The sequence below is a fragment of the Telopea speciosissima genome, chromosome 5, assembly GCF_018873765.1.
Source record: "Telopea speciosissima isolate NSW1024214 ecotype Mountain lineage chromosome 5, Tspe_v1, whole genome shotgun sequence".
Taxonomy (NCBI): domain Eukaryota; kingdom Viridiplantae; phylum Streptophyta; class Magnoliopsida; order Proteales; family Proteaceae; genus Telopea; species Telopea speciosissima.
In genome coordinates, this window is record NC_057920.1 from 63,765,834 (window position 1) to 63,788,315 (window position 22,482).

Sequence of the window (22,482 nt, forward strand, 5' to 3'; positions counted from 1 at the left end):
TATTCACTTATGATGTTGTTGGGGTTACCACTTACCACACTGTCTGTCTCAGACTTAGCAGCTCTTACATTCATTGGTCAGCCCATTGTACATATGCAAATCCCATCTATACAACCAATGCCATCTGTTCTTGAGTTTTTTTTTTTTCTTTCGTAAATAAGGGAAGAATCTCTTCTTCCTTTGACAAAGAAAAATGACTGTTGATCGTTCCAACAGCCCCCTGTCTGAGGCTGCTGTTATCTTCTAAGTTTGTTTCACGAGTAGGTTAAACTTTGTTAAAAAAATATGTCATCTTCATGATAGGAGTTGATGTCTTATACGGCTTTCTTCTTTATCACTCCATTCTGCTTCTGTACCCAGTTACAATATTTCACAATTAAACAATATGTGCAACAAAACACATGAAGCTAGGAAGCGCTACCCTCATGGAATAAGTAACACTTGAAAAGCCTACGCAATGAGATGGAAGGAGGAACCACGAAGAGTGGAAAAAGAACCAAGACAAACACAGGTTTGACAGTTTTACAATGCTTAATGGACTTTTAGTCCCCAAATGATCTTCTGAGACTTCCCCCTTTATCCTAAAAATTCCCAGGGCTACTTCGATGCTTCGAGAAAACCAATACCGAAAATGAATCAGAACTGATTTAACGAATCCATTAGAAATAAAATAAGAGAGAGAACCCTAGAAATTACCTTCCATAAGCAGCCCTAGCAATACTTCACAGAGAACCAGAGACAGAAGCGAAAGAGAAAACCTGAGATATCCACAAACTCAGATTCTGAAGGGAGCTCATTTATCGGTCTTTGGTGTGTCACAAACAATAAGCACATATCAATATAACGAATAGAAAACAGAAATGTCGAGAAATGACATCGAAATCTTTCACATACTTCGAATAAAAAAGGTTATCAGGAAAATAAGAAAATGATGATCGAAATCTGACCTTCTTGTCTGATTTCAGGTCCTTCAGTGAGCACAGCATGCTCTAGAAATTCATATTTTGCAAGAGACAGAGAGAGATGAGAAGTCGGAACTAGCGCGGGCAGGACAAAATGAAAAAATGCGAGATTTTCTCAATGTTAATTTGAGTTTGGCGGCAAATTTCGGTGATTCGATGAGGAAAGGTTAACCTTGAAACTTTGAAACTTTGAACCTCTCACAGTGAATCAGGAGATAGCCTAAGGCAAGTAATGTGGACCTCATGTATGAACCACAAGATTGGAATCCTTTCCAGGGATAATCTAGCCCGACCAATGGTAACACTTTCCTCGATACTAACCCAGCCCATCTACGTGAGCAACCCAAAGACAGAAAAAAAGAGAGAGTAAATTGGTCCATGTTAGCCCGCCCTAAGGTGCACCCCTTAATTTTAGTCTTTTGGGCTTTTGGAATTTTGTTGGATTTAGGCTTTATATTGTATGTATTCTCGGAATAGATTCTGGGTCTAGGCTTTATATTGTATGGATTTAGGCTTTTTATTGTTGGAATAAATCTATTTTGAAAACGCATAGCAAACACAACCTAATCTTTCGCTGCTACAATCACATGCTCTGGCTGATAAATCTTGCGTCTTCCTATTTATCCAGTTGGATTGAAATTGAATGGAGATGAAATAATCTGTTTCAATCAGACCATCATGACTGCTTGTGATCACCCTAGATTGATAAAATAGTGTCAGGGTGGACCCTCACATATCAAACCTAATTCAATTTCAATGTGAGATAGAAATTCATAGGGAAAATGCATCAGGGGCCATGGATTATGAGGAGAAACCTCATGTTCTTCCATAGATGAGATCAAGGATCCTGATATGAGTTTTTATCATTGCAGCTGAGGAATGCGCTACCGCTTGTGTTCAGCCGATGTTCCTAACCCTCTTAGGGATGGAGCCATGGGGAAAGATTTAGGCTCTTCTGGTTGGAAGATATGGAAGGGGAAGAGAAGTGAAATCAATTTTAAAAAAAAAAAAAAAAAAACACCTTATAATCATGATCGTGTAATTATCTTACCTCTTATTGCCAAAAACCAGTACAATTACTTCAATTAACTCTATCAAGATTTTAAAAACCAGAATGGGATATAGGATTGGCCTCCATCAATTGCACATTCGAATTGAATTGAAACTTGACCAATATCCTTTAAATTTGAATTAGAAAGATCAATATTTCCAGACCTTTGATACTTTGGAGTTTTTTATTTTAAAATCTTGTATACCTAGCAACAACAGGCAAGAAAGGTAAGTTTCTTCTTAGTTTCATAGATTATCTACTATTTTAATGACTAAGAATGAAAATTGATTGAAAAAATGAAGATCTAAATGCATTTATGGCTATTTCCAACTGAGTTTTGGAAATCAACATTAGTTTTGATTCAGTTTTTCAAACCATGAGCTCTACGGTTAGTTTAATAAAAATAGGTTACTTTAGAGGCTATAACTTCTTCAACCAAATGCAACCAAATGAAACAAAAATATAATGTAACTGTTATATAATGGAACTTCACAAGAAGAATTACATGTAATATATTGTAGCTTGTAAAGTAAACAACAACCAGATTTTGAATGACTTGGAATTAATTACAACATTATGTTAGGTAATGATTACAAAAATTCCTCTTTAGTTTTGATTCAATTTTACTGCCCTGCCCTTGATTTCCCTTGCAACCAGACACCTGTATGCTTTTCAACTGATATTTTCAGCATTGCTCATGAAGTGTGGAGGTCAAGGTGTGAGACATCTTTCGCTCTAGGCTTACTTACCTGCATGCATCAGAACTTGTATTGAGTTTATTATCATTTAAATATAGTAACATTAGAGAATATGATAAGAATGGTTAACTTGATGCAACCAAATTTTTGGAACTAGAGCTATCAAATCAGAAAGATGTGTTAGATATACTATGAAAATGAGTTCAGCCAATTGACCTAGAAGTTCAGCATTATATAGTGTCTAGAATCCATGCATGTGTTGTAACAGCAAAAGAAAACCATAAATGGTATAATCTCCATTTAATGGTCCAGTCAATGTAAGCTTATGTTGTTGACCCACTGATTAGCAACTTATCAAACTTGACTCCCATTTCAACCATCTAGTTTACTATTACTAATCTTTTAATCCCTTTATCTTGAAGGGTTACCTACATTATGATTAACTCTACAGCTTAAATGATTTAGTCCTTATACGTTGCCATGGAAACTGATATGCCTACAGCCTCCTCATCTCAACCATATAGTTCACTATTACTAAGCTTTCAGGATCGCTCGGCCTGGACCGTACATTGAAAACCAGGTCATTTCCTGGGGTGTGCAAATCAGTCCCCAGGTTTAGTAGCCCAAGTTAAATTCCCATTCAAGGTCTAGGCAAAAGGTATATAAATCAAAGCTTGTGCCTTCTACCTATTTTCTTAAATAGTAACTTCAATTCAGATAATTGAAATAGTTAACTTTGAAGAGGTTTACTTGAATGTAATCTTATGACACCAGCTGATCAAATAGAATATGGACATTTCTATCAGTTTGGTCCTAGCAAAATCAAATCTGTCCAAATTCGGTCTTAAAACAAACTGATTCATGCTCATGAAAATTGGTTGAAAACCAACCAATTAGACCATCCCTTGCATTTTGGTTATTCTTGTGACTACTTGATAGATGTCTTGGCTAAACATTAGATTTTGGAATCACGAACCTGATTGATATCTAAATTGTTTACGATAAAGGGGTAAAACGATTATCATTAAAGATAAACCACAAGTAATGAAGTAATGTCATTCCTCAACTGAGATTGTATACAAAGATTTCTTCCCAAGAGGCGGATATCATATATCAACAAATACAATTTAAGCATCAAACCATCACCTCACACCAACCAGCAAAAAATCAAATAATATAGCACCAACAAAAAAATAAATATGCATTGCAAGAAATCCCAAAAGAAATGAACACATACCTAAGGACTACAGCTCCTGATGCTATGTGTTAAGCATTTGTCACCAATCAGCAAAAGAAATGATTACGATTACATAGCTCATACAGGGGAAATTTTACCAGTTACAATTTTTCCATTTTTCTTATCTTCAGAATCATTGCCATCATCACCATCACCATCACCATCCATCTGCTTAAATGCAGAAGAACTGTACTTTACTGAAGAGATACCACCTCCAGCAACAGATTGCTGATAAAGAACTCCCCCAACAATAGTGAAAATCAAGCAAAGTAAGCCAAAGGGACTAGCATGTTTATCCCAAATCAAGGCATTGATTGCTACTGTTAGAAACTTATTAACTACACCAGTTACTGTAAATGCTGTAGCTGAGATTGCCTTCCTTGCTGCAAATCCGAAGAAACTAATAAGCAATCCAAAGACGCAGGACAATGATACTGCAGCAAATGCCCCTGATTCAACCCAATTCCCAGAATTTGATCTCACAGCAGAGAACACATCAATATACTCTCCAGTCAAGATCCAGAAGATCGGTGCCATCATCAAAGACAACAAATTATTATAAAACACGAAACCCCAAGTATTCAATCCCAGATTTGTCACCATGTGTTTGATGTAAACCATCTCCGTAGTAATTGTCACCAAATAAACAAATGCCCATGAATAAGCAGTGAGAGTGAATGCCGAATCTGTGGCCACATACCCAACAGCACCACCCAATATGATCAACAGAGACACAAATGTGAGCTTAGAAGGGCATGGTTGTTTCCTAAATGTGGTGTCCGCAATGGCCACCAAAAGAGGTGTTAGGGATCTAAAAACTACGAAGGTATCGACATTGGCGTGACGGAGTAGATTCGTGTTGGTGAAGATCGCGAGGTAGAAAACAATGGCAGCAGGAAGAAATTTCTTCGCCGTCTCCTTTGAGAATGGATCATGGTAGAGAAACCCTAATTTCCCAAGAACCCAAACTCCTAAGACTGAAGTCAAGTACTGTAGTGCAGTGAGTAAGCCAGGGAAATTGAATTTGGTAATGGCGTATTTGTTAATGACTGCAAGTAAGCTTGAACAGAGAGCGTATCCCACAACGAGACTACTAGTAGCGTAGGATTGAGTTGGAGCAACTAATCTAGTGGAAGCCATAGATTTTGCTTCAACATATACAAAAAAAACAGATCCAAAGAATAGAAAGAAACCCGGAAACCTTGTCAATCACAGTCTGATTAGTGATTACAGTACGAAATCTGTTAAATGCTTTTGAAGAAATAAAAAGAATCTGCCATGATTGGCGGAACTTATGAAGATGAAAACCCGCCAATGAACAATTTCGTAACGAGAGAGCAGATTAGAACAATCAGAGAAAACCCTAAAAAAGACAAAATCCAAGAAATTGGAGAACTGCCTTGGCCCTTGTGCAGTTGTGCGCTGGTAGGCGCGGCTACCTTCAACACAAACCCGTGTTTTTTGGGTCGTGCTTTTTTCGGGTCCCACTTTTTACGCACGTTCTATTGGCATTTGGGAGTGGGACACCACTTATTTGAGATTACTGGTTAAACCGTTCAATTAGGATCAGGATCTTCTCCTTGGCGCATTGGACGGTTGGGAACACCTAGACACGCTCCTGGTGTTAACACTCAACAACACGTTACAAGCACAACAGATATATATCTGGTATGGCAGATAACGCGTTGTTGACAGTTCCACATGGAGATCACATGCGAACGGATCCTCTACCGTCTCCAATCTTCATTACTTTAAAATAATGAAAAAAAAAAAAACAGGCGTGTGGGGTCGGAAATTTTATCTTTAAAAAAAGTAACAATTACTATCTATCCTACACTTAGCCTATATTTATTAAAACTATCCTATCTTAAACTTCTTTTCTATTACTACCCTGCTTTTAAACTTTTACATCTCCTTCTACCCTCATATTTTTACATATCCAGATTACCCTTTCTTGTCACCTAGTAACCTGATAATCAATTTAACGTACCGTTCATCTTCTACTTTTTATTAATTTTGTCATTAAAATAGTAAAAAATGAAAGCACCTACCCACTTCTTCTCTCTCCCGTTTTTTATTCTATTCATTTTTTTTCTTCAATTTTTCTATTTAATTAATTTTTTGTTCAACATTTCATCCTCATCGTTTTTCTTCAGACAGATCATGGTTCTAAGTATCGGTACCATATCGCCCGTTGATACGTACCGATTTTGCTAGTCACCGATACGAATACCGTGTCGATATCGTATAGGTAGCATGTTACGGACAAGGGGTAAAATTATCAGAAAATTCATTTTTTAAGGAGATTCAAGGGTAATTTTGCCCGATACAACCGATCCAAGCCAATACCGTATTCGTATCATATCTATTTTGCAAGTTACCAATACCATGCACTAAAACCATGGAACAGACCGACTCTTCAAAAATAGTTAAAAGTAAATTGAATAAAAAGAGAAAGAGAGAGAAGAAGTGGGGTGTTTTGAAGAGAGTTGATCTATTTCATGGTTTTAATGCACGGTATGGGAATGGTATCAATAACTTGTAAATCGATACGATACCGATATGGTATCGACCTGGATCAGCTGTATCGGGCAAAATTACCCCTGAATCTCCTTAAAAAAATAAATTTTCTGATAATTTTACCCCTTGTCTGTACCGTGCCACCAATACGGTATCGATATCGGTGACTAGCAAAATCGGTACGTACCTTCCGATACAGGCGATACGATACCGATATTTAGAACCATTATCTATTTGAAGAAGAACGATGAGGATGAAATGTTGAATAAAAAATTAATTAAATATTAAAATAGAATAAAAAAAATAGGAGAGAGAGGGAGCGGGTGGGTGCTTTCATTTTTTTATTATTTTAATGACAAAATTAATAAAAAGTAGAAGATGAATGGTAGGTTAAATAGATTAGCAGATTACTAGGTGAAAAGGAAGGGCACTCTGGGTATTTAAAAACATGAGGGTAGAAGGAGATGTAACAGTTTAAAAGCAGGGTAGTATCAGAGTTTAAGGTAGGGTAGTTTTAATAAATATAGGCTAAGTGTAGGGTAGTGATAGTAATTGCCCCTTTTAAAAATCAGATGCTCTTAATCATAAGAGGTTGGTCATTTCACAGGTGGGACCCAGGGCCCACCTGTGAAATGACCAGCCCACCCCTGTTTTTGTTGTCATTTAGTGGGGTTAGACCCTCCAACTCTTGCCACCGCAAGAGAAAATCCATTTCTTCAAAATACCCTTTTTAATCCAAACCGATTTGTGCATGTGATTATAGGCAACAGGGAAAATTCCAACTAACCAGGCTGCAGAAATTTTTTGGCCACAGAGACTAGTTCAAGAACCTGGCAGGAGCCTCGTGCACTTGATACGCCTTTTTTTTTAAGACTAGTTCAAGAGCATTTCCCAATCTTGCGAGCAGTTCATATTTTTTATTTTTTTAGGAATGTGATTCTAGTGTGAGGCTCGCATATTATTAAGTTAGTATTTTTTGTTTTTATGAAAGAACTAGGATTCATGATGTTTTTTGTTTTTTTTCCTTTTTTGGGTAGAGGTGACAATGAGACACAAATAGAACACAAAGCTGAAGAAAAATAAGGATGGGGAACTTTTATAGCTCTTTTGGCTTACCATGTCTTATCCTAATTTTTTTTCTTGATTATAAAACTAAAATATAGTCTTGATCAAAACCTGCGATTTTTTTCAGGTTAACTTGAACCTTGGTTTCGAGGTCCAGAAGATGTTGTTTTGCCTTGATTCTTGTTGTGCTGTCTATTTTTGACATTTTAAACCCAATCCAAGCATTAGTTTTACATAACGAACACTAAAAATATTACTTGTGATTTTGATCAAAGTTTGATACTGTATATTGTTTTTTGACATGGTATCGAATACTATATATAGCTCCTTCAATATAAATGAGATTTAAACAATCTTAGATTTGTTAGAAAGATTTGTTTTGATAGTTATCCAAGATTGCTTAAATCTCATTTATATTGAAGGAGTTATGTACCAGTCAAACTTAATTTGGTGTACGCGAATGCTATCAAAATCGCTCTGAATGAAAATATTTTTTTGGACATCAAAACAAATGAATATTTTATCACACTTTTGGTTTTTAGCAATATTTTATCATATTAAGATTTACGAAATTTTTAGATTTGAGAAAAACCCCAGCATTAGAAAGTTGATAATTGCACCTACCGTTGAAAATCTAGTTTTTGTTCTTGAACTCTTGACTTTTTTTCCTTTTACAATTTGAATGATATTAGACATAACTAAGTGTCTGTCCTGATTTCTGACAGTTTCTATCATAAATACTTATCTATCCTAGTTTCGAACCAAGTTTCCCCTAGGTTCGATGGGCATATGTGTCGAAACCATTGAAATATGGTTGAAACCATCGAAACCTGGTCGAATGTAGGGATTTTATAAAATCCTTTTTCAACTCGTCTCGGAAACCTATGAAATCGAGTTAATTCAGTGGTTTCGATAAGTTTCGATCGAATTTTTCTTCTATGGTTTCAGACTTGTAAATTAGGTCTATTGTAGTTTCAAATAGGAAGTTTGGATACAAATCTCAGAAAGTATTCGTGAGCGGAATAAGTTTTTGAAATAGATGAGAGGGAGATGTAAAGGGGAATGGGTGGAGGTGGGCTGCCAGAGGAGAATTGTGGGAAGGGAGGGGAGCGGCGGGATCAATTAGGATTTTTATCCTCTCAATTACACTGCCCGTACTTGACCTCAAGTATATCTAACAGAAGATGCAGAAATGACTATCTACCCCCTGCCCGAACACACTGCCCAAGGTGGAGTCCACATGGGGTCCACCTCCCTCTATTAGATGTACTTGAGGTCAAGTATAGGCAGTGTAATTGAGAGGATACAAATTCGATCAAGAATACCTTAGTGTTTAAAATTAACATGGGAGAAAGAGAGGTGGAAAGAAAAAGACGTTTGGGTAGAGTTTTAAGAGTAAATATATTGCAGGTACGAATTGAGTCTCTCTCTGTGCATGTCGCCATAAATATAAGTTGGATGGGATAAAGTTTGGTTGATAAGCAAACGCAAAGGTCCCTACTCCCTACCCTATATGTCACGTTTCAATTCAAAAAGAGGTAGTCATTTGGCAAACTAAAATATTAAAATTTAGGGAAATTTACGTATATCATCCTTGTGGTTTTAAATAATCACATCTACCATCTTTGGAATTTAAAAATTACTTTCGTACCCCTAAGTATTGTTAGTTTTGAATGAAATGACAATTTTGCCCTTCCTTTCATCTTCTTTTGTTTTCTTCCTCTTTCTCTTTCAACCCCTTTCCTGCAACTCCGCCCCCACCCCTGATGCTGGTCCCGCCTCCCATCTCCGCCCTCTGTGACTCGCCAACACCGCAACTTATCCATGTCCCTAGCCCCAGCACCTCCACCCCCTTGCTTGTCTCAGAAGTGCTTCTCTTTGGGCAGCGGCGGTGAAGACGGTTTAATTGTACGAAACGGTGAGTTTAGGGTGGATTTGGCGACGGCAGTGAGGTGATGATGTTTGTTGGGTTGCAAAAAAACTTGAATTTCCATAAATCTGCACCGAAAGGTCGATCGAGAGAGAGATAATGATAGAGATAGAGACTTAAACTAAAAAATGGGAAAAGAAATAGCAGAGTCCACACCTCCTTCCACAGACGCCACATGGACTTGCTCAGCCTAACATATGATGGCTTCACCACTTAATTTTCTTCTCTTGGAGTTTCTTATCTCTTCTTCTGTAGATCACAAGCGCTCTTTATAGCCTGATTCTTGGATAGCCTATGCAGGGCACAATGGCCATTTTAAAATTTGAGAACAGGGGATGATTGATGATAGCCCATCAAATATATACAGAAAAACATCTAAAAAAGTAAACTTTTATTACTGATTATTAACATTTCTTTGCAATCTTTCTCTTATTGTCATATTCTTCTTCTTCCTTTTTCTGCTATCTTTATTTTCTTTTCTCTTCTCTCACTTTGATGCTCTGTTTTCTTAAATGGGAATGTCCGAATCAAGCCAATCTATGTTTGCGTTGGACCTTAATGGGATAATGCTTGAGAGTCCTGGTGGTGGGAAAAAACACCAACTTGTCCTCTTCAATTGGAACCCATGTGAAGCCATTGATTAGGTGGTGAAGGAATATTGAGATTCCAACTCTGGCGAGTTCATAACCTGGGTAGAGGCGTGGACCCCCTCCGAATGGTGTGAACACATTTCTTGTTCCTGTGCTTCCTCCTCCCAAAGAACCCGAATTGCTCTGTTTTTCAATCACATAAATAATACAGCTTTTCATGGTGATTTCAGTGTCGACAACCAGGGAAAGAAAACCCACAAGAAATCGATTAAGCTGAAATCCCCTTTTCGGCATTGCTTCTATAGGGTTAATGGTTTCCCTCTTTGTTTTGTTTATTTCAAATTTTGCAGGAAAGGGGGTGGGGGCCATGGTGATGTTGTTGCGGCAAAATTTGACCCAAACTCTCCTGTGGCCGAGCTGACCTGTGCAGAAGAACATAAGAGGCTAAGGAATACCAGCCTGAGCCGGCGGAATAGCTCTGATGCCTAAGTCAGACCTCTTGCAACAGATAATCTCAAGTAGAGAAAATGAGAAGTCAAGTCTCCTCCCCCTTTACCTGGGCTTGGAGTTGCTATTTATAGAGTTTGGATGATAGATCGATGTAGGCCTTTCATCGGTGCTAGACCGTTGTTCTGGTCTCCAATTTGTATAGGTGGAGGTCTTCTGGTGCGGACACCTACCTCAAAGAGTCATACGAAAGGCATGACCTTGGGTCCATGCAAGATGCATGATGTGGGTGAAGTGATTCTGTCTTTAGCTTGATTGTCGGCTCGAGTCGGTCTGGCATCGGGTCGGCCTAGAATTTGATAGTTGTAATGAGCTAGATGGATGATCTAAGGGTCGGCCCGGCATCTGACTGGTATGATGACCTGGATGGATAATTTGATGGTCGGCTTAGATCAGATTGGGTTAGCCCAACATTTGACAGGTATAATGAGTTGGATGGATGATCAGCTCGGGTCGGCCTCAAATTTGATGTTTTTCACATGTCATCCTCTCACTGGTCGATAGTAATTTGGTTCATCATAAGCTCTCCAGTAATTCAGGGTGAGGTCGCCCTAAGTGAGTAGTCATAAGTTCAAGAAGGTTTACTTCACGCCACAGGTCAACATGTTGCTCGGTTCTCTAACATGGCCGACAATCGCATTGAATTCGTTCATCTGTATTTCCTCGGGAAAGGGTGTGACGCTTTGAGCTCAGACTTAATGCTTCCTTCTTGTCTCCAGAGATCGATTCTTCATGCCTCATGGATGAGGACATTACCAAATCGGAGGTCGGCCTTGTCTCTTACCAACCCGGAAGTCGGCTCGTCTCCTCACGGATGAGGTCTTTACCAACCCAGAGGTCGGCTCGTCTCTTGCCAACTCGGAGGTCGGTTCGTCTCCTCATGGATGAGGTCTTTACCAACCCAGAGGTCGGCTTCGCTTGTTGCCAACCCGGAGGTTGGCTCGTCTCCTCACGGATGAGGTCTTTACCAACCCGAAGGTCGGCTTCGTTTGTTGCCAACCCGGAGGTTGGCTTGTCTCATCACGGATGAGGTCTTCACCAACCCGGAGGTCGGCTTGTCTCCTCACGGATGAGGTCTTTACCAACCCGGAGGTCGGCTCATTTGCTCACGGATGAGGACTTTATCAACTCTGAGGACAGCCTCGTCTATTGCCAACCCAGAGGTCGGCTCGTCTGTTGCCAACCCAGAGGTCGGCTCATCTCCTCACGGATGAGGTCTTTACCAACTCAGAGGTCGGCTTGTCTCTTGCCAATCCGGAGGTCAGCTCGTCTCCTCACGGATGAGGTCTTTACCAACCCGGAGGTCGGCTTCGTTTGTTGCCAACCTGGAGGTTGGCTCGTCTTCTCAAGGATGAGCTCTTTACCAATCCGGAGGTCGACTCGTCTGTTGCCAACCCGAAGGTCGGCTCGTCTCCTGCCAACCCGGAGGTCGGCTCATTTCCTCACGGATGAGGTCTTTACCAACCCGGAGGTCGGCTTCGTTTGTTGCCAACTCGGAGGTTGGCTCGTCTCCTCACGGATGAGGTCTTTACCAACCTGGAGGTCGGCTCATTTGTTGCCAACTCGGAGGTCGGCTTGTCTCCTCACGGATGAGGTCTTTACCAACCCGGAGGTCGGCTCATTTGCTCACGGATGAGGACTTTATCAACTCTGAGGGTAGCCTTGTCTATTGCCAACCCAGAGGTCAGCTCGTCTCCTCTCGGATGAGGTCTTTTTATGCCAATCTGTAGATCGATTCTTCACACCTCACAAATGAGATTTTCCTTCCTTGTCGACCTGTAGGTCGATTTTTTACACCTCACAGATGAGGTCTTCCTTGCTGACCCGTAGGTCGGTTCTTCACACCTCATAGATGAGGTTTTCCTTGCCGACCCGTAGGTCGGTTCTTCACACCTCACAGATGAGGTCTTCCTTGCCGACCCGTAGGTCGGTTCTTTACACCTCATAGATAGGGGTGCAAGTTTAGCCCTGTCGGCCCGAACCCGCCCTGAGCCCGAACAGGGTCTGGGCTGAAATATTTGGCCCTTAGGGCGGGTCAGGGCTGAAAATTTCTGGCCCTGAGTTAGGGTCGGGTTGGGTTAGGGTTGAGGTCTTGAGCTAAGCTTGGCCCAGCCCAGCCCGACCCTGATTTAAGTTATACTATAAAATATATATTGATATAATTTATACATTATAGACTTTAAATTTCACCCACATTTTTTTATATAATATATTATATATGAAGACAATAAGTGTTATATATAATTTATTATATTGTTATTTTATGTAAAATTAATAAGTTCTTCCCAGTCCATTCCAACCCATGCATTTCTTTTCCCCTCCCCATGATTAGGGCCAATCAGGGTCGGCCCGGCCCGACCCTGAGGGCGGGTCAGGGTTGGATTTTTCTGGCCTTGAGTCAGGGTCGGGTTGGGCCTGGGCCCAGCTAAGGGGACTTAGGGTTGGGCTAGGGTTCTATAAAGCCCGGCCCAACCCGACCCTGTTGCAGCTCTACAGATGAGGTCTTCCTTGTCGACCTGTAGGTCGGGTCTTCACACCTCACAGATGAGGTCTTCCTTGCCGACCCGTAGGTCCGGTTTTTACACCTCACAGATGAGGTTTTCCTTGTCGACCCATAGGTCGGGTCAGTTCTTCTAGAAGTTTCTGATTGCTATACTACTGACATGATGGATCGTCTCCATAGCTTTTCTGATGCGGTTTCCCACAGACGGTGCCAATCTGTTGCAGCAAAATTTGACCCGAACTCTCCTGTGGCCGAGTTGACCTGCACAGAAGAACATAAAAGGCTAAGGAGTGCCGGCCTGAGCCGACGGAATAGCTTCGATGCTTAAGTCAGACCTCTTGCAACAGATAATCTCAAGTAGAAAAAAAGAGAAGTCAAGTCTCCTCCCCCTTTACCTGGGCTTGGAGTTGCTATTTATAGAGTTTGGATGATAGATCAGTGTAAGCCTTTCATCGGTGCTAGACCGTTGTTCTGGTCTCCAATTTGTATAGGTGGAGGTCTTCTGGTGCGGACACCTGTCACAAAGAGTCATACGAAAGGCATGACCTTGGGTCATGCAAGATGCATGATGTGGGTGAAGTGATTCTGTCCTTAGCTTGATTGTCGGCTCGGGTCAATCTGGCATCGGGTCGGCCTAGAATTTGATAGTTGTAATGAGCTAGATGGATGATCTAAGGGTCGGCTTAGGTCAGATCGGGTCGGCCCAGCATCTGACTGGTATGATGACCTGGATGGATAATTTGATGGTCGGCTTAGATCAGATCGGGTTAGCCCAACATTTGACAGGTATAATGAGTTGAATGGATGATCAGCTCGGGTCGGCCTCAAATTTGATGTTTTCCACATGTCATCCTCTCACTGGTCGATAGTAATTTGGTTCATCAAGTGTCGACAATCAAGGAAAGAAAACCCACAAGAAATCGATTAAGCTGAAATCCCTTTTCCGACATTGCTTCTATAGGGTTAATGGTTTCCCTCTTTGTTTTGTTTATTTTGAATTTTGCAGGAAAGGTTGTGTGGGGACGAGGTAGTACAATTTTAAATATGGAATGAAGTGCTATTAAGGGTATTATGGGTATTTAGATTAAATTTGGGTGATGACATCATCATTTAACTGTTCCAATCTAAACAATTGTAAGAATATTCCAAAATATAGGGGAGGTTTTTGAAATAGATGAAATTTCAGAGGTGATAAACATAATAGTTTAAAACCACAAGGGTGGTAAACGTAAATTTTCCTAAAATTTAAGAAATACTAAAAGGACATCATCACTTAACTGTTCTAATCTAAATGTAGGGGTAAAGTTGTAAGAATATTTCAAAATACAAGGGAGGTTTTTGAAATAGATAAAATTTCAGGATTGATAGATGTAATAGTTTAAAACCACAAGAGTGATAAACTTAAATTTCCCTAAAATTTAAGAAATACCAAAAGGTTAGGGTATAATTAGATGCATGGCTCCTTATCAAAAAAAAATTAAATGCATGGGTTTACCAAAAAAAAAAGGGTAATTTACACATACCACCCCTGAGGTTTGATGAAAGGATATTTTCACCCCCTAATTTTGGAAAATTCTGCGTACCCTCCTGAGGTTTGTAAACGGTAACAAATAAGCCCATTTTGTCAGTTCATGACTAACACTGTTAAAAATTAGACTTGAATTGACGAAATTGCCCTTCTAAGAAGAACCCAAAAAAAAAAGAGGTGAATGGACAAAATTACCCTTACAAAGGGAAAAAAAAAAAAAAAAACAACAACTTACAACTCATCTTCCCAATCGAATTGGGGAGGATGAGTTGCAGGTTTCAAAATCATAAGAGTTTTTCTTTTGTTTCTGTAATTATGATTAAGAGAAATAAAAAGAGTGAGTTTTAAACTGAAAAACCCTAGGCAATTGGGTTTCAAAACACTTTTCAACCGTTTAGGGATTCTGTCGGGTATCGTGTCTATAGCATTCATCCGCGGAACTCTAACTGCTCGCTTTCTCTCCACTGCTTTGACATTTCAAGTCTCTCTTTTTCTTCTCAGTTTTCTGTTTTTTTTTTTTTTTTTGGGAGTATTTGGAGAAGAACCATCTATATTTTTGCTCCTCGATCGCTTCTTTGCTTGAATCTCCATTACTCTCGTGATAGAAGATCTTTTGGGGGCATTCCTCACTGAAATTTCAAAATGTCTTCCAGGTTTCAGCGACAGTGGCGGTGCTTGCAGCCTTGTACATGAAAGTTTTCCTTAGGGATTCAATCGGCGGCATTGATGCGGCTTCGCTGCGAACAATCTCCAAGAAGACAAACAATGTTGTTCACTTCGATGACGATTCCTCCAAGAAGATACAGTTTTTTAGTAGAATCCCTTCATTGATGAGGCTTCGCTGCGAACAATCTCCAAGAAGACAAACAATGTTGTTCACTTCGATGACGATTCCTCCAGGAAGATACAGTTTTTTAGTAGAATCCCTTCAGTAGAGGAGATTCTTTACCTTTTGAGGATTAGGTAACTACATTCCATTCACCGAAACGTTCAAAATTTCAACCTAAACTCTGGATCTCTGTACTGCAATTCTCGCTTTCCATGATTGAATTTGGCATTCTTCAATATAAGTATCTAAGATTAGGCCTTATGGATTCCATTATTTCCTAAGATTCCAGGTTTCGGAAATTGCTTTTTCACATCTTATTTTATTTATGGATTATATGATTTTATTTTGCAGCACAACCTTTTCACAAGTTACAGTTGTTGCATTCTTCAACAATCTTGTTGGTTTTTTTTTTTTTTTTGGATTCTTTTTAGAAGGGCATTTTCGTCAGTTCAAGTCTAATTTTTAACAGTGTTAGTCATGAACTGACGGAAAGAGCTTATTTGTTACCGTTTGCAAACCTCAGAGGGGTACGCAGAATTTTCCAAAACTAAGAGGTGAAAATATCATTTTATCAAATCTCAGGGATGGTATGTGTAAATTACTCAAAAAAAAATTTAGATGCATGGATATTAGAGAGAGAGAGTAAAATTTGAATTTGGGATTAAACCCATTATTATTATTTTTTTAATATTGATATACACACAAACCATACATAAACACCCAAAAAGTTAACCAACTTTTACGACAACGGAATGGCTATACACAACACACCACACTCACATAAACCCATTTTTATTTTTACATATGATCACCAGTACAAAGTTATACACCAGTAATTCCCTGCATTTATTTCACTTCCAGGCCCGGCGTTGCTGCAGCCAAAGAGGAAAATCCGTCGCTAAAAACTCCCGGGGACGCCATACTTACGAATCAAAATCATAACCACAATGGTCAGTATAATCACGAGAAATGGAAGACATGCCAATAATGGCATCAAACCCCAAAGAATGTTTGAAGTCGACATTGTACAAGTAAACCACATAAACAGTAGTGCTATTAGAAGTGGCAAACGGTAAGGGTATCCTGGTGCGAGTCGAGAAAGTAGTACGCAAGATAAAACGAAACCAATATAGTTTGATAATATAATTATGAAGAACACAAACGGAGAATTAGTTGCGAGAATCGCATCTCCAGCATGGTGTGTTGGTGTAAGATGATCTTGGTCGTCTGTCGTATCATCCTGCCATAAACCACCGGGAGGTGTAATTACTGTCTGGTAAGTCGCTGTTACAACCAAAACAGCTACTACAAGTAGATCATTTCTTGCTTCAATTGGATGTCTTGAATCCAAAACGAAGTATCTAACCAATAGTGCCGCAATATTATTCACAAACCGGAATATCCCTGAACCAATCCTTAGTTTACGCTCATTGTCTTGGGCTTCACCAAGGATCCTTTCTACTGATGATCTTTTCTCCTGCTGCTCATCCCTAATTCCTCCCCTATTTGCTGGGAATTCTGATAATCGTAAGAGATCCAAGGCTGTCAACTCGTGATTGTTCTTTATATTCACCTGCACAACATTTCTAATAAAAATGTTCCTCTGCTTTACCAATAGCATTTCAACCACCTGTGCGTTGCAATTGAAGGATATGTAGAGATAGAAGAAGATCATTATGAAGTTAATTTCGCAACATTCTCAATTCAGATGATAAAAATAGTTGTTATTTATAGGAAAACAAGGGTTTAGGTCAGATGGGTTAATTACTAGATTATCCCTCAAAGCCTGAGTATTAATACAAGTAGGATTATATTAGAACATATGAAGAGATATTACATAAATACCCTTTTCAATTTTTATCGTCTAATTAATAAGAATTAAATGCGAAATTATTAATGTTCAAAATATATAATTAATTACCTTATGATGTCCTCTTATAATTGCAAGATGAAAGACAGTGTTGCCATCCTGATCTTGGCAGCTTAGAAGGTGATGGTAGATGAGACAACCTATTCCGTAAATCCAATTCACCAATGCCTTAAAGACTTCAACTTGATCATATTTCAAGGCCAGATGAAATGCAGTCTCTTTCTTTTGAGTTAGATCCTCGATACTTTTGAGGTTCCATAAGAGCAATATTTTAGAAACATTGATGTGTCCATTGATAATCGCGCAATGAAGAGGAATTCTTCCTTCTCTACCCTTGAGTTTACGAAGATTTTGGTCAACAACTATGAGTTCCTTCACAATCTCTACATTCCCATTCATTGAAGCCAAGTGCAGAGGACTATATCCATCTTGGTTTAGCTTCCTGGTGAATGAAGGCTTCAGATTTGCAATTTCTACCACAAAAGAGATTTGATCACCTAATACAGCCCAATGTAATGGAGTATTATTGAATTCAATACGATCAATTTCATCAAGGATAGTTGGACGTTTGCCAAGTAATGCATACAGAGCATCTATATCTCCATTCCGAGCCACTTCAACCAATTCCTGATCCATTAGATAATGATCCAATAATTAAACAGGTACCCCCTTTATCTCCTTTCCTTTATATATGTAGATGATGAAAAACCCTAGCTTGATGGATCTCCAACCACCTATGTTTTCCCAAGATGCATGGAATAATTAATATTATACATGAAAACTAGCACAACATCAACAAAAAGGAATATGAAATGAATATACAAAAATTAATATATATATATATATATATATATATATATATATATATATATATATATATATATATATATATATATATATATTGTGTGTGTATTTGAGTGGTGCATTTACAAAAGCTCGTGAAATTGACTTGGTATGAGCATGGCTCTCTCTAGGGATGTAAATGAATAGCCGAAATCCGTTTCTGTATCCGTGTCTGTGTCCGTTTAGCACTATCCGAATCCGTCCGAAAGCTAATCGGATGCGGATGCAGATATAGCACTATTCGAGCTGAATCTGATCCGTTTACTTCCCTAGTTCTCTCTGTATTGATTGCATCTTTTGGAATAACTGGTACCAAGGTTATACTTAAGAAAGTGGAAATCTATGTTGACGATATGATTGTCAAGTCAAACTAACACTATATATAGAGAGAGAAAACCACCTAGAATGGAAGAACCAAAAGAGTAAAAAAAATGAAATAAGAGCAAAGTTATTTAGGACAATCTAAACATCTGCCACATGGTAGATTGGATGGAACCAAATTTTGTGGTTAAGTAGACTTCAAGGTCCTTGCTTATGGTTCAAGTTTATTTACCAAACAGATTTATCAAGTGGGAAAATAAATCTTTAAAAATATGGAGACCATGAATGAGAGGGTTTATGGACATACACGACGATCGAAAAAAAAAAAACAAGGATGCAAGGACGAGATACATGGATGGATATTTAAGTTGTGTTTGGTATGCATATTTGGAAAGCATTCTACATCGATTTTGCAATTTTGGACAATAAAAACAACTAGCTATTTTTATCATCCGAGAATGCGAAGTCAACCGAATTAATGCAGCATACCAAACACAACCTTAATTGAATTATAAAATTTGACAGATGACTATACATAAGTTGTACAAAGTAATTCAACAATTAAGTTTGCCAAAAACAGTTGTGTTTTTGTTGCTCAAAATGGTGAGACCATCTTGAGAAGCTTATCATGATTTTCTTATAAAACTATAAGCGAATTGAAGAAGAAGAAGAAGAAGAAGAAGAAGAAGAAGAAGAAGAAGAAGAAGAGGCATGTGTAAAGGACTTACCTCTACTCCCAGCACTGCTCCCTCCTCCTACTTCCTGATCTATCTAAAATAAAATGGTCTTCTTTCCACTACAAATACATAAAACAAAACATCGCTTTCAATTGAATTATAAAATTTGACAGATGACTATACATAAGTTGTACAAAGTAATTCAACAATTAAGTTTGCCAAAAACAGTTGTGTTTTTGTTGCTCAAAATGGTGAGACCATCTTGAGAAGCTTATCATGATTTTCTTATAAAACTATAAGCGAATTGAAGAAGAAGAAGAAGAAGAAGAAGAAGAAGAAGAAGAAGAAGAAGAGGCATGTGTAAAGGACTTACCTCTACTCCCAGCACTGCTCCCTCCTCCTACTTCCCTGATCTATCTAAAATAAAATGGTCTTCTTTCCACTACAAATACATAAAACAAAACATCGCTTTCCTGCCGTACCTGCAATACTGGGTTTTATAGAATTTAATTCTATAGCATGACATCACTTCACTCATGGTGAAGGAAGGAATGCTTCCTTTTCTACCGGTGAAGGAAAGGATCGAGTTTCCCTTCACTCGTGGTCAAGGAAATCTTCTTTCCTCTACTGATGAAGGAAAGGACCCAATTCTACTTCCTGTTTTTACCCGTGAAGGATCGAATTTCCCTTCACCTTTTGCGAAGGAATTCTTCCTTCTCTAACAGTAGGCAAAACCGTCTAATACGATCGATTTATACCAATACATTTTGGTTTTGTTATTGTTTTCTTAACGGCTAATACCAGTTTCGATATCATGAACTAAAACCTTGTAACAAAAAAATCTGTTTGGACACACGATTTTAAAGAATATTTTTTGATCATTTTTATTGGTGCTTTTACACAAGGATGGTGATTGAATAAAGCTCACCCAATCATATCAGATGGTGGGGGGGGGGGAATTAGGCAATCCGTATAAATACACGAGTGAACAAGCATCGTATCAGAAATGGACCGAGTTTCCTTTCACCCAATTCGAAGAAACTTTCCTTCACTACGGGGCTCGAGGGGGGTCAGAAGAGACCCCAAGGGCATTTTCATCCTTGTACCGTAAAGGTGTAATGAAGACCCTAGGGAGGGGTTACCATCCTCCACCACCTAAGATTGATCTAGGTTTTTATTTGGAGACTGTTGTTCTTGGCTTTTAGTCCCATGACTTGTGCGCTGAAGAACTCCCGGATTTGGAGTGCACAAGATGGGGGAAACATGGGTCATGCTGTTGGCTATGGTGTTTTGTTCTTCTGCCAGGGTTTTGCCTTTTGAAACTTGAGGTTGTTTAGATGTGGAGAGTTGGGAAGCCCTGGTGTTTGCCATCTTTGGTGTTTGTAGGTAAGATCGATGGTACACGCGATGTTTCCTATAGACGGCGTCAATCTATTGCTGCTTTATTCTGACCAGGCTAAAATGGACGATCTGTAAGGAAGATGGAAAATGGTCAGGTAACCCCGAGATTAACCAGTGGTAAGTCTGATGGATAAGTTAGAACCGAACAACAATCAATATTTAGTTAAATAAGGTTAGGGTCATAAAGTCTCTACCTGCCTCTGTCAGATACTGTTCCTTATATAGTTTGGATCGATTTGCCTTACGATCCGATTGAGTGGATGGTGAGCTGTAACAGTCGGCAGAGCTAAGTCGGTCTTCTTGAGTTGCAATAATATGACTGCATTGATGATGATGGCCCACTTGGTTATATAATGTCAGAGGACCTCATAGTTGTATCGACACGTATATAAGTATATCTTTACGTATATCAATATTCAACTCCTTTCATCCTGAACTTTTCTTACCCCTTGTTAATTCCCTTATTAATTGCTCTTTCATTTTTTAATTTTTTTAATACCGCCCTTCTCCTCCTCTTCTTCTTCTTCTTTGCAAAGAGCCAGCGACGTGATTGTGACACCACCTGTTTACCGCCGCCACCCACCATTTTTTCAAAAATTTTTTCCCATTCAGGAAGGTTGTTCCACCCCAAGCCTTCCGGACTTCAGTTGACACCCATCGCTGCCCGTTCCTTACCTCTCCATCGCAGACTCGGCCATTTCCTGGGCAGCCTCCCCATCACAACCACCTTTAGCTCTCATCCGCAGCGAACCCGCCGCAACCCTTCATCCTACCCCCACCTCAACCTCCCTTTTGAATCCCTGTGAACGTTCCGTATATTGAGAAGAATATCTGAAATCACCCAGACCTTTTTCCTCATACTTCTATGAGGTCTTTTAGAGCCCATCAAGTAAGCATAGATGGTGGGGAAGTAGAAGTCATCATCTCCAGCCAAACAAAATAGATTAAAAATTGATTGCTATTTAGTAGAATAAAATAAGGATCTCCTCATCTTCTCATTAACAAAAGTTGTTAAAAAAAAAAAAAACACTTTTGTTTGGAAGAAGGTGGTTCAGGCGGTGGCAGTGACAGGATGGAGAGGGGGTGGGCGCGACTCGGATGTTGGTTGGCAGAGGGAGGAGAGGGATGTTCGGTGGTGGTCGATGGGGGTAAAGGGATTGGGATGATGGGAAGACCAGAGGGTGGGGAAGAAAGAGCATATGCCGGTAGTGGTACTTGGGCGGTGGCAGAGGCTGGGCGGAGCAGATCGAGCGGTTGCAGACTTGTGAAGTTTTTGCGGAGAAGAAGATAAAGGAATGAATAAGATTAGTCATTGCAACAGGGAAGCAAACCCCATAATAGATTTTTTAGCAAAACAGGCGGATCAAAGTGGAGCATTTACCCTCTCTCCAAGGTTTTCCCCTCTCATTGAAGAAGAGTTGTGGGTTGATGCACAACATAGACCAAGATTTCGTTTTCTTTAGTTTGTAGTTTGTGGGATGTTAATTCCTCCCTTTTGGTGATGGCCTCGATCAGTCGTGGAGGGTAGACCCCCTTTGCTTGTTTGTTTGTTTGCTTTTCTGGTGTATCATTGACCCAACTTATACATTCTTTTTCGTTTTTTTTTTTTTCTCTAAATTCAAATGATATTCTAACCAAAAAAAAAAAAATGAATAAATGATACGCGGGACCCATTAGGAGAGTAAAAAAGTTAATAAATGAAGTTGACGAAGGTTGAGAAAAAAAAGGAAAGGAGAAGAGGTCTCTCCTTTGCCACACATCACCTTAATATCGTAACAGGGGGATAATTACTCTCCTGGGTCTAGGAGAAGATCCGGATTGAGAGACCCTAGATGAACTTGCGGAGAGCTCAGATTATTAAGTTACCTGTTCCCCAACTTAGTTTGCACACAGAACAGATGAGGCGCCTGTCTTGACCTTTGGTGATATAATTATTTCAGGTTCACCAAC

General features: G+C 39.3%; 2 protein-coding genes across 3 annotated transcripts in view; both read right to left on the reverse strand.

Annotated features, from left to right (window-relative positions):
* Positions 1 to 2,624: 2,624 nt before the first annotated feature.
* LOC122660982 (GDP-fucose transporter 1-like) lies at positions 2,625 to 5,232 on the reverse strand. 2 transcript variants are annotated; one of them, XR_006332813.1, is made up of 2 exons: positions 3,949 to 5,232; positions 2,625 to 2,762 (listed from the first exon to the last, which is right to left on the reverse strand). XR_006332813.1 is itself a non-coding variant. In XM_043856257.1 (1 exon), the coding sequence occupies exon 1, from the start codon at positions 5,086 to 5,088 to the stop codon at positions 4,027 to 4,029; it is 1,062 nt and encodes a 353-aa protein (XP_043712192.1). In that variant the 5' UTR covers positions 5,089 to 5,232; the 3' UTR covers positions 3,823 to 4,026. The 2 variants fall into 2 exon arrangements, 1 of the variants encoding a protein (XP_043712192.1); XM_043856257.1 differs by lacking the exon at positions 2,625 to 2,762 and having other exon boundaries at positions 3,823 to 5,232.
* Positions 5,233 to 16,318: 11,086 nt separating this feature from the next.
* Positions 16,319 to 22,482, reverse strand: part of LOC122663252 (ankyrin-1-like) — a 30,247-nt gene continuing 24,083 nt past the window's right edge. Inside the window, exons 6-8 of the mRNA XM_043858940.1 lie at positions 18,065 to 18,071; positions 17,342 to 17,917; positions 16,319 to 17,050 (exon numbers count right to left, since the gene is read on the reverse strand). Of these exons, the coding sequence (XP_043714875.1) occupies positions 16,319 to 17,050; positions 17,342 to 17,917; positions 18,065 to 18,071 (1,315 nt within the window). The remainder of the gene's footprint in view (positions 17,051 to 17,341; positions 17,918 to 18,064; positions 18,072 to 22,482) is intronic.

Excerpts from the sequence above, each read along its gene's own strand:
- LOC122660982 (XM_043856257.1), bottom strand. The coding sequence starts at position 5,088 with ATGGCTTCCACTAGATTAGTTGCTCCAACTCAATCCTACGCTACTAGT.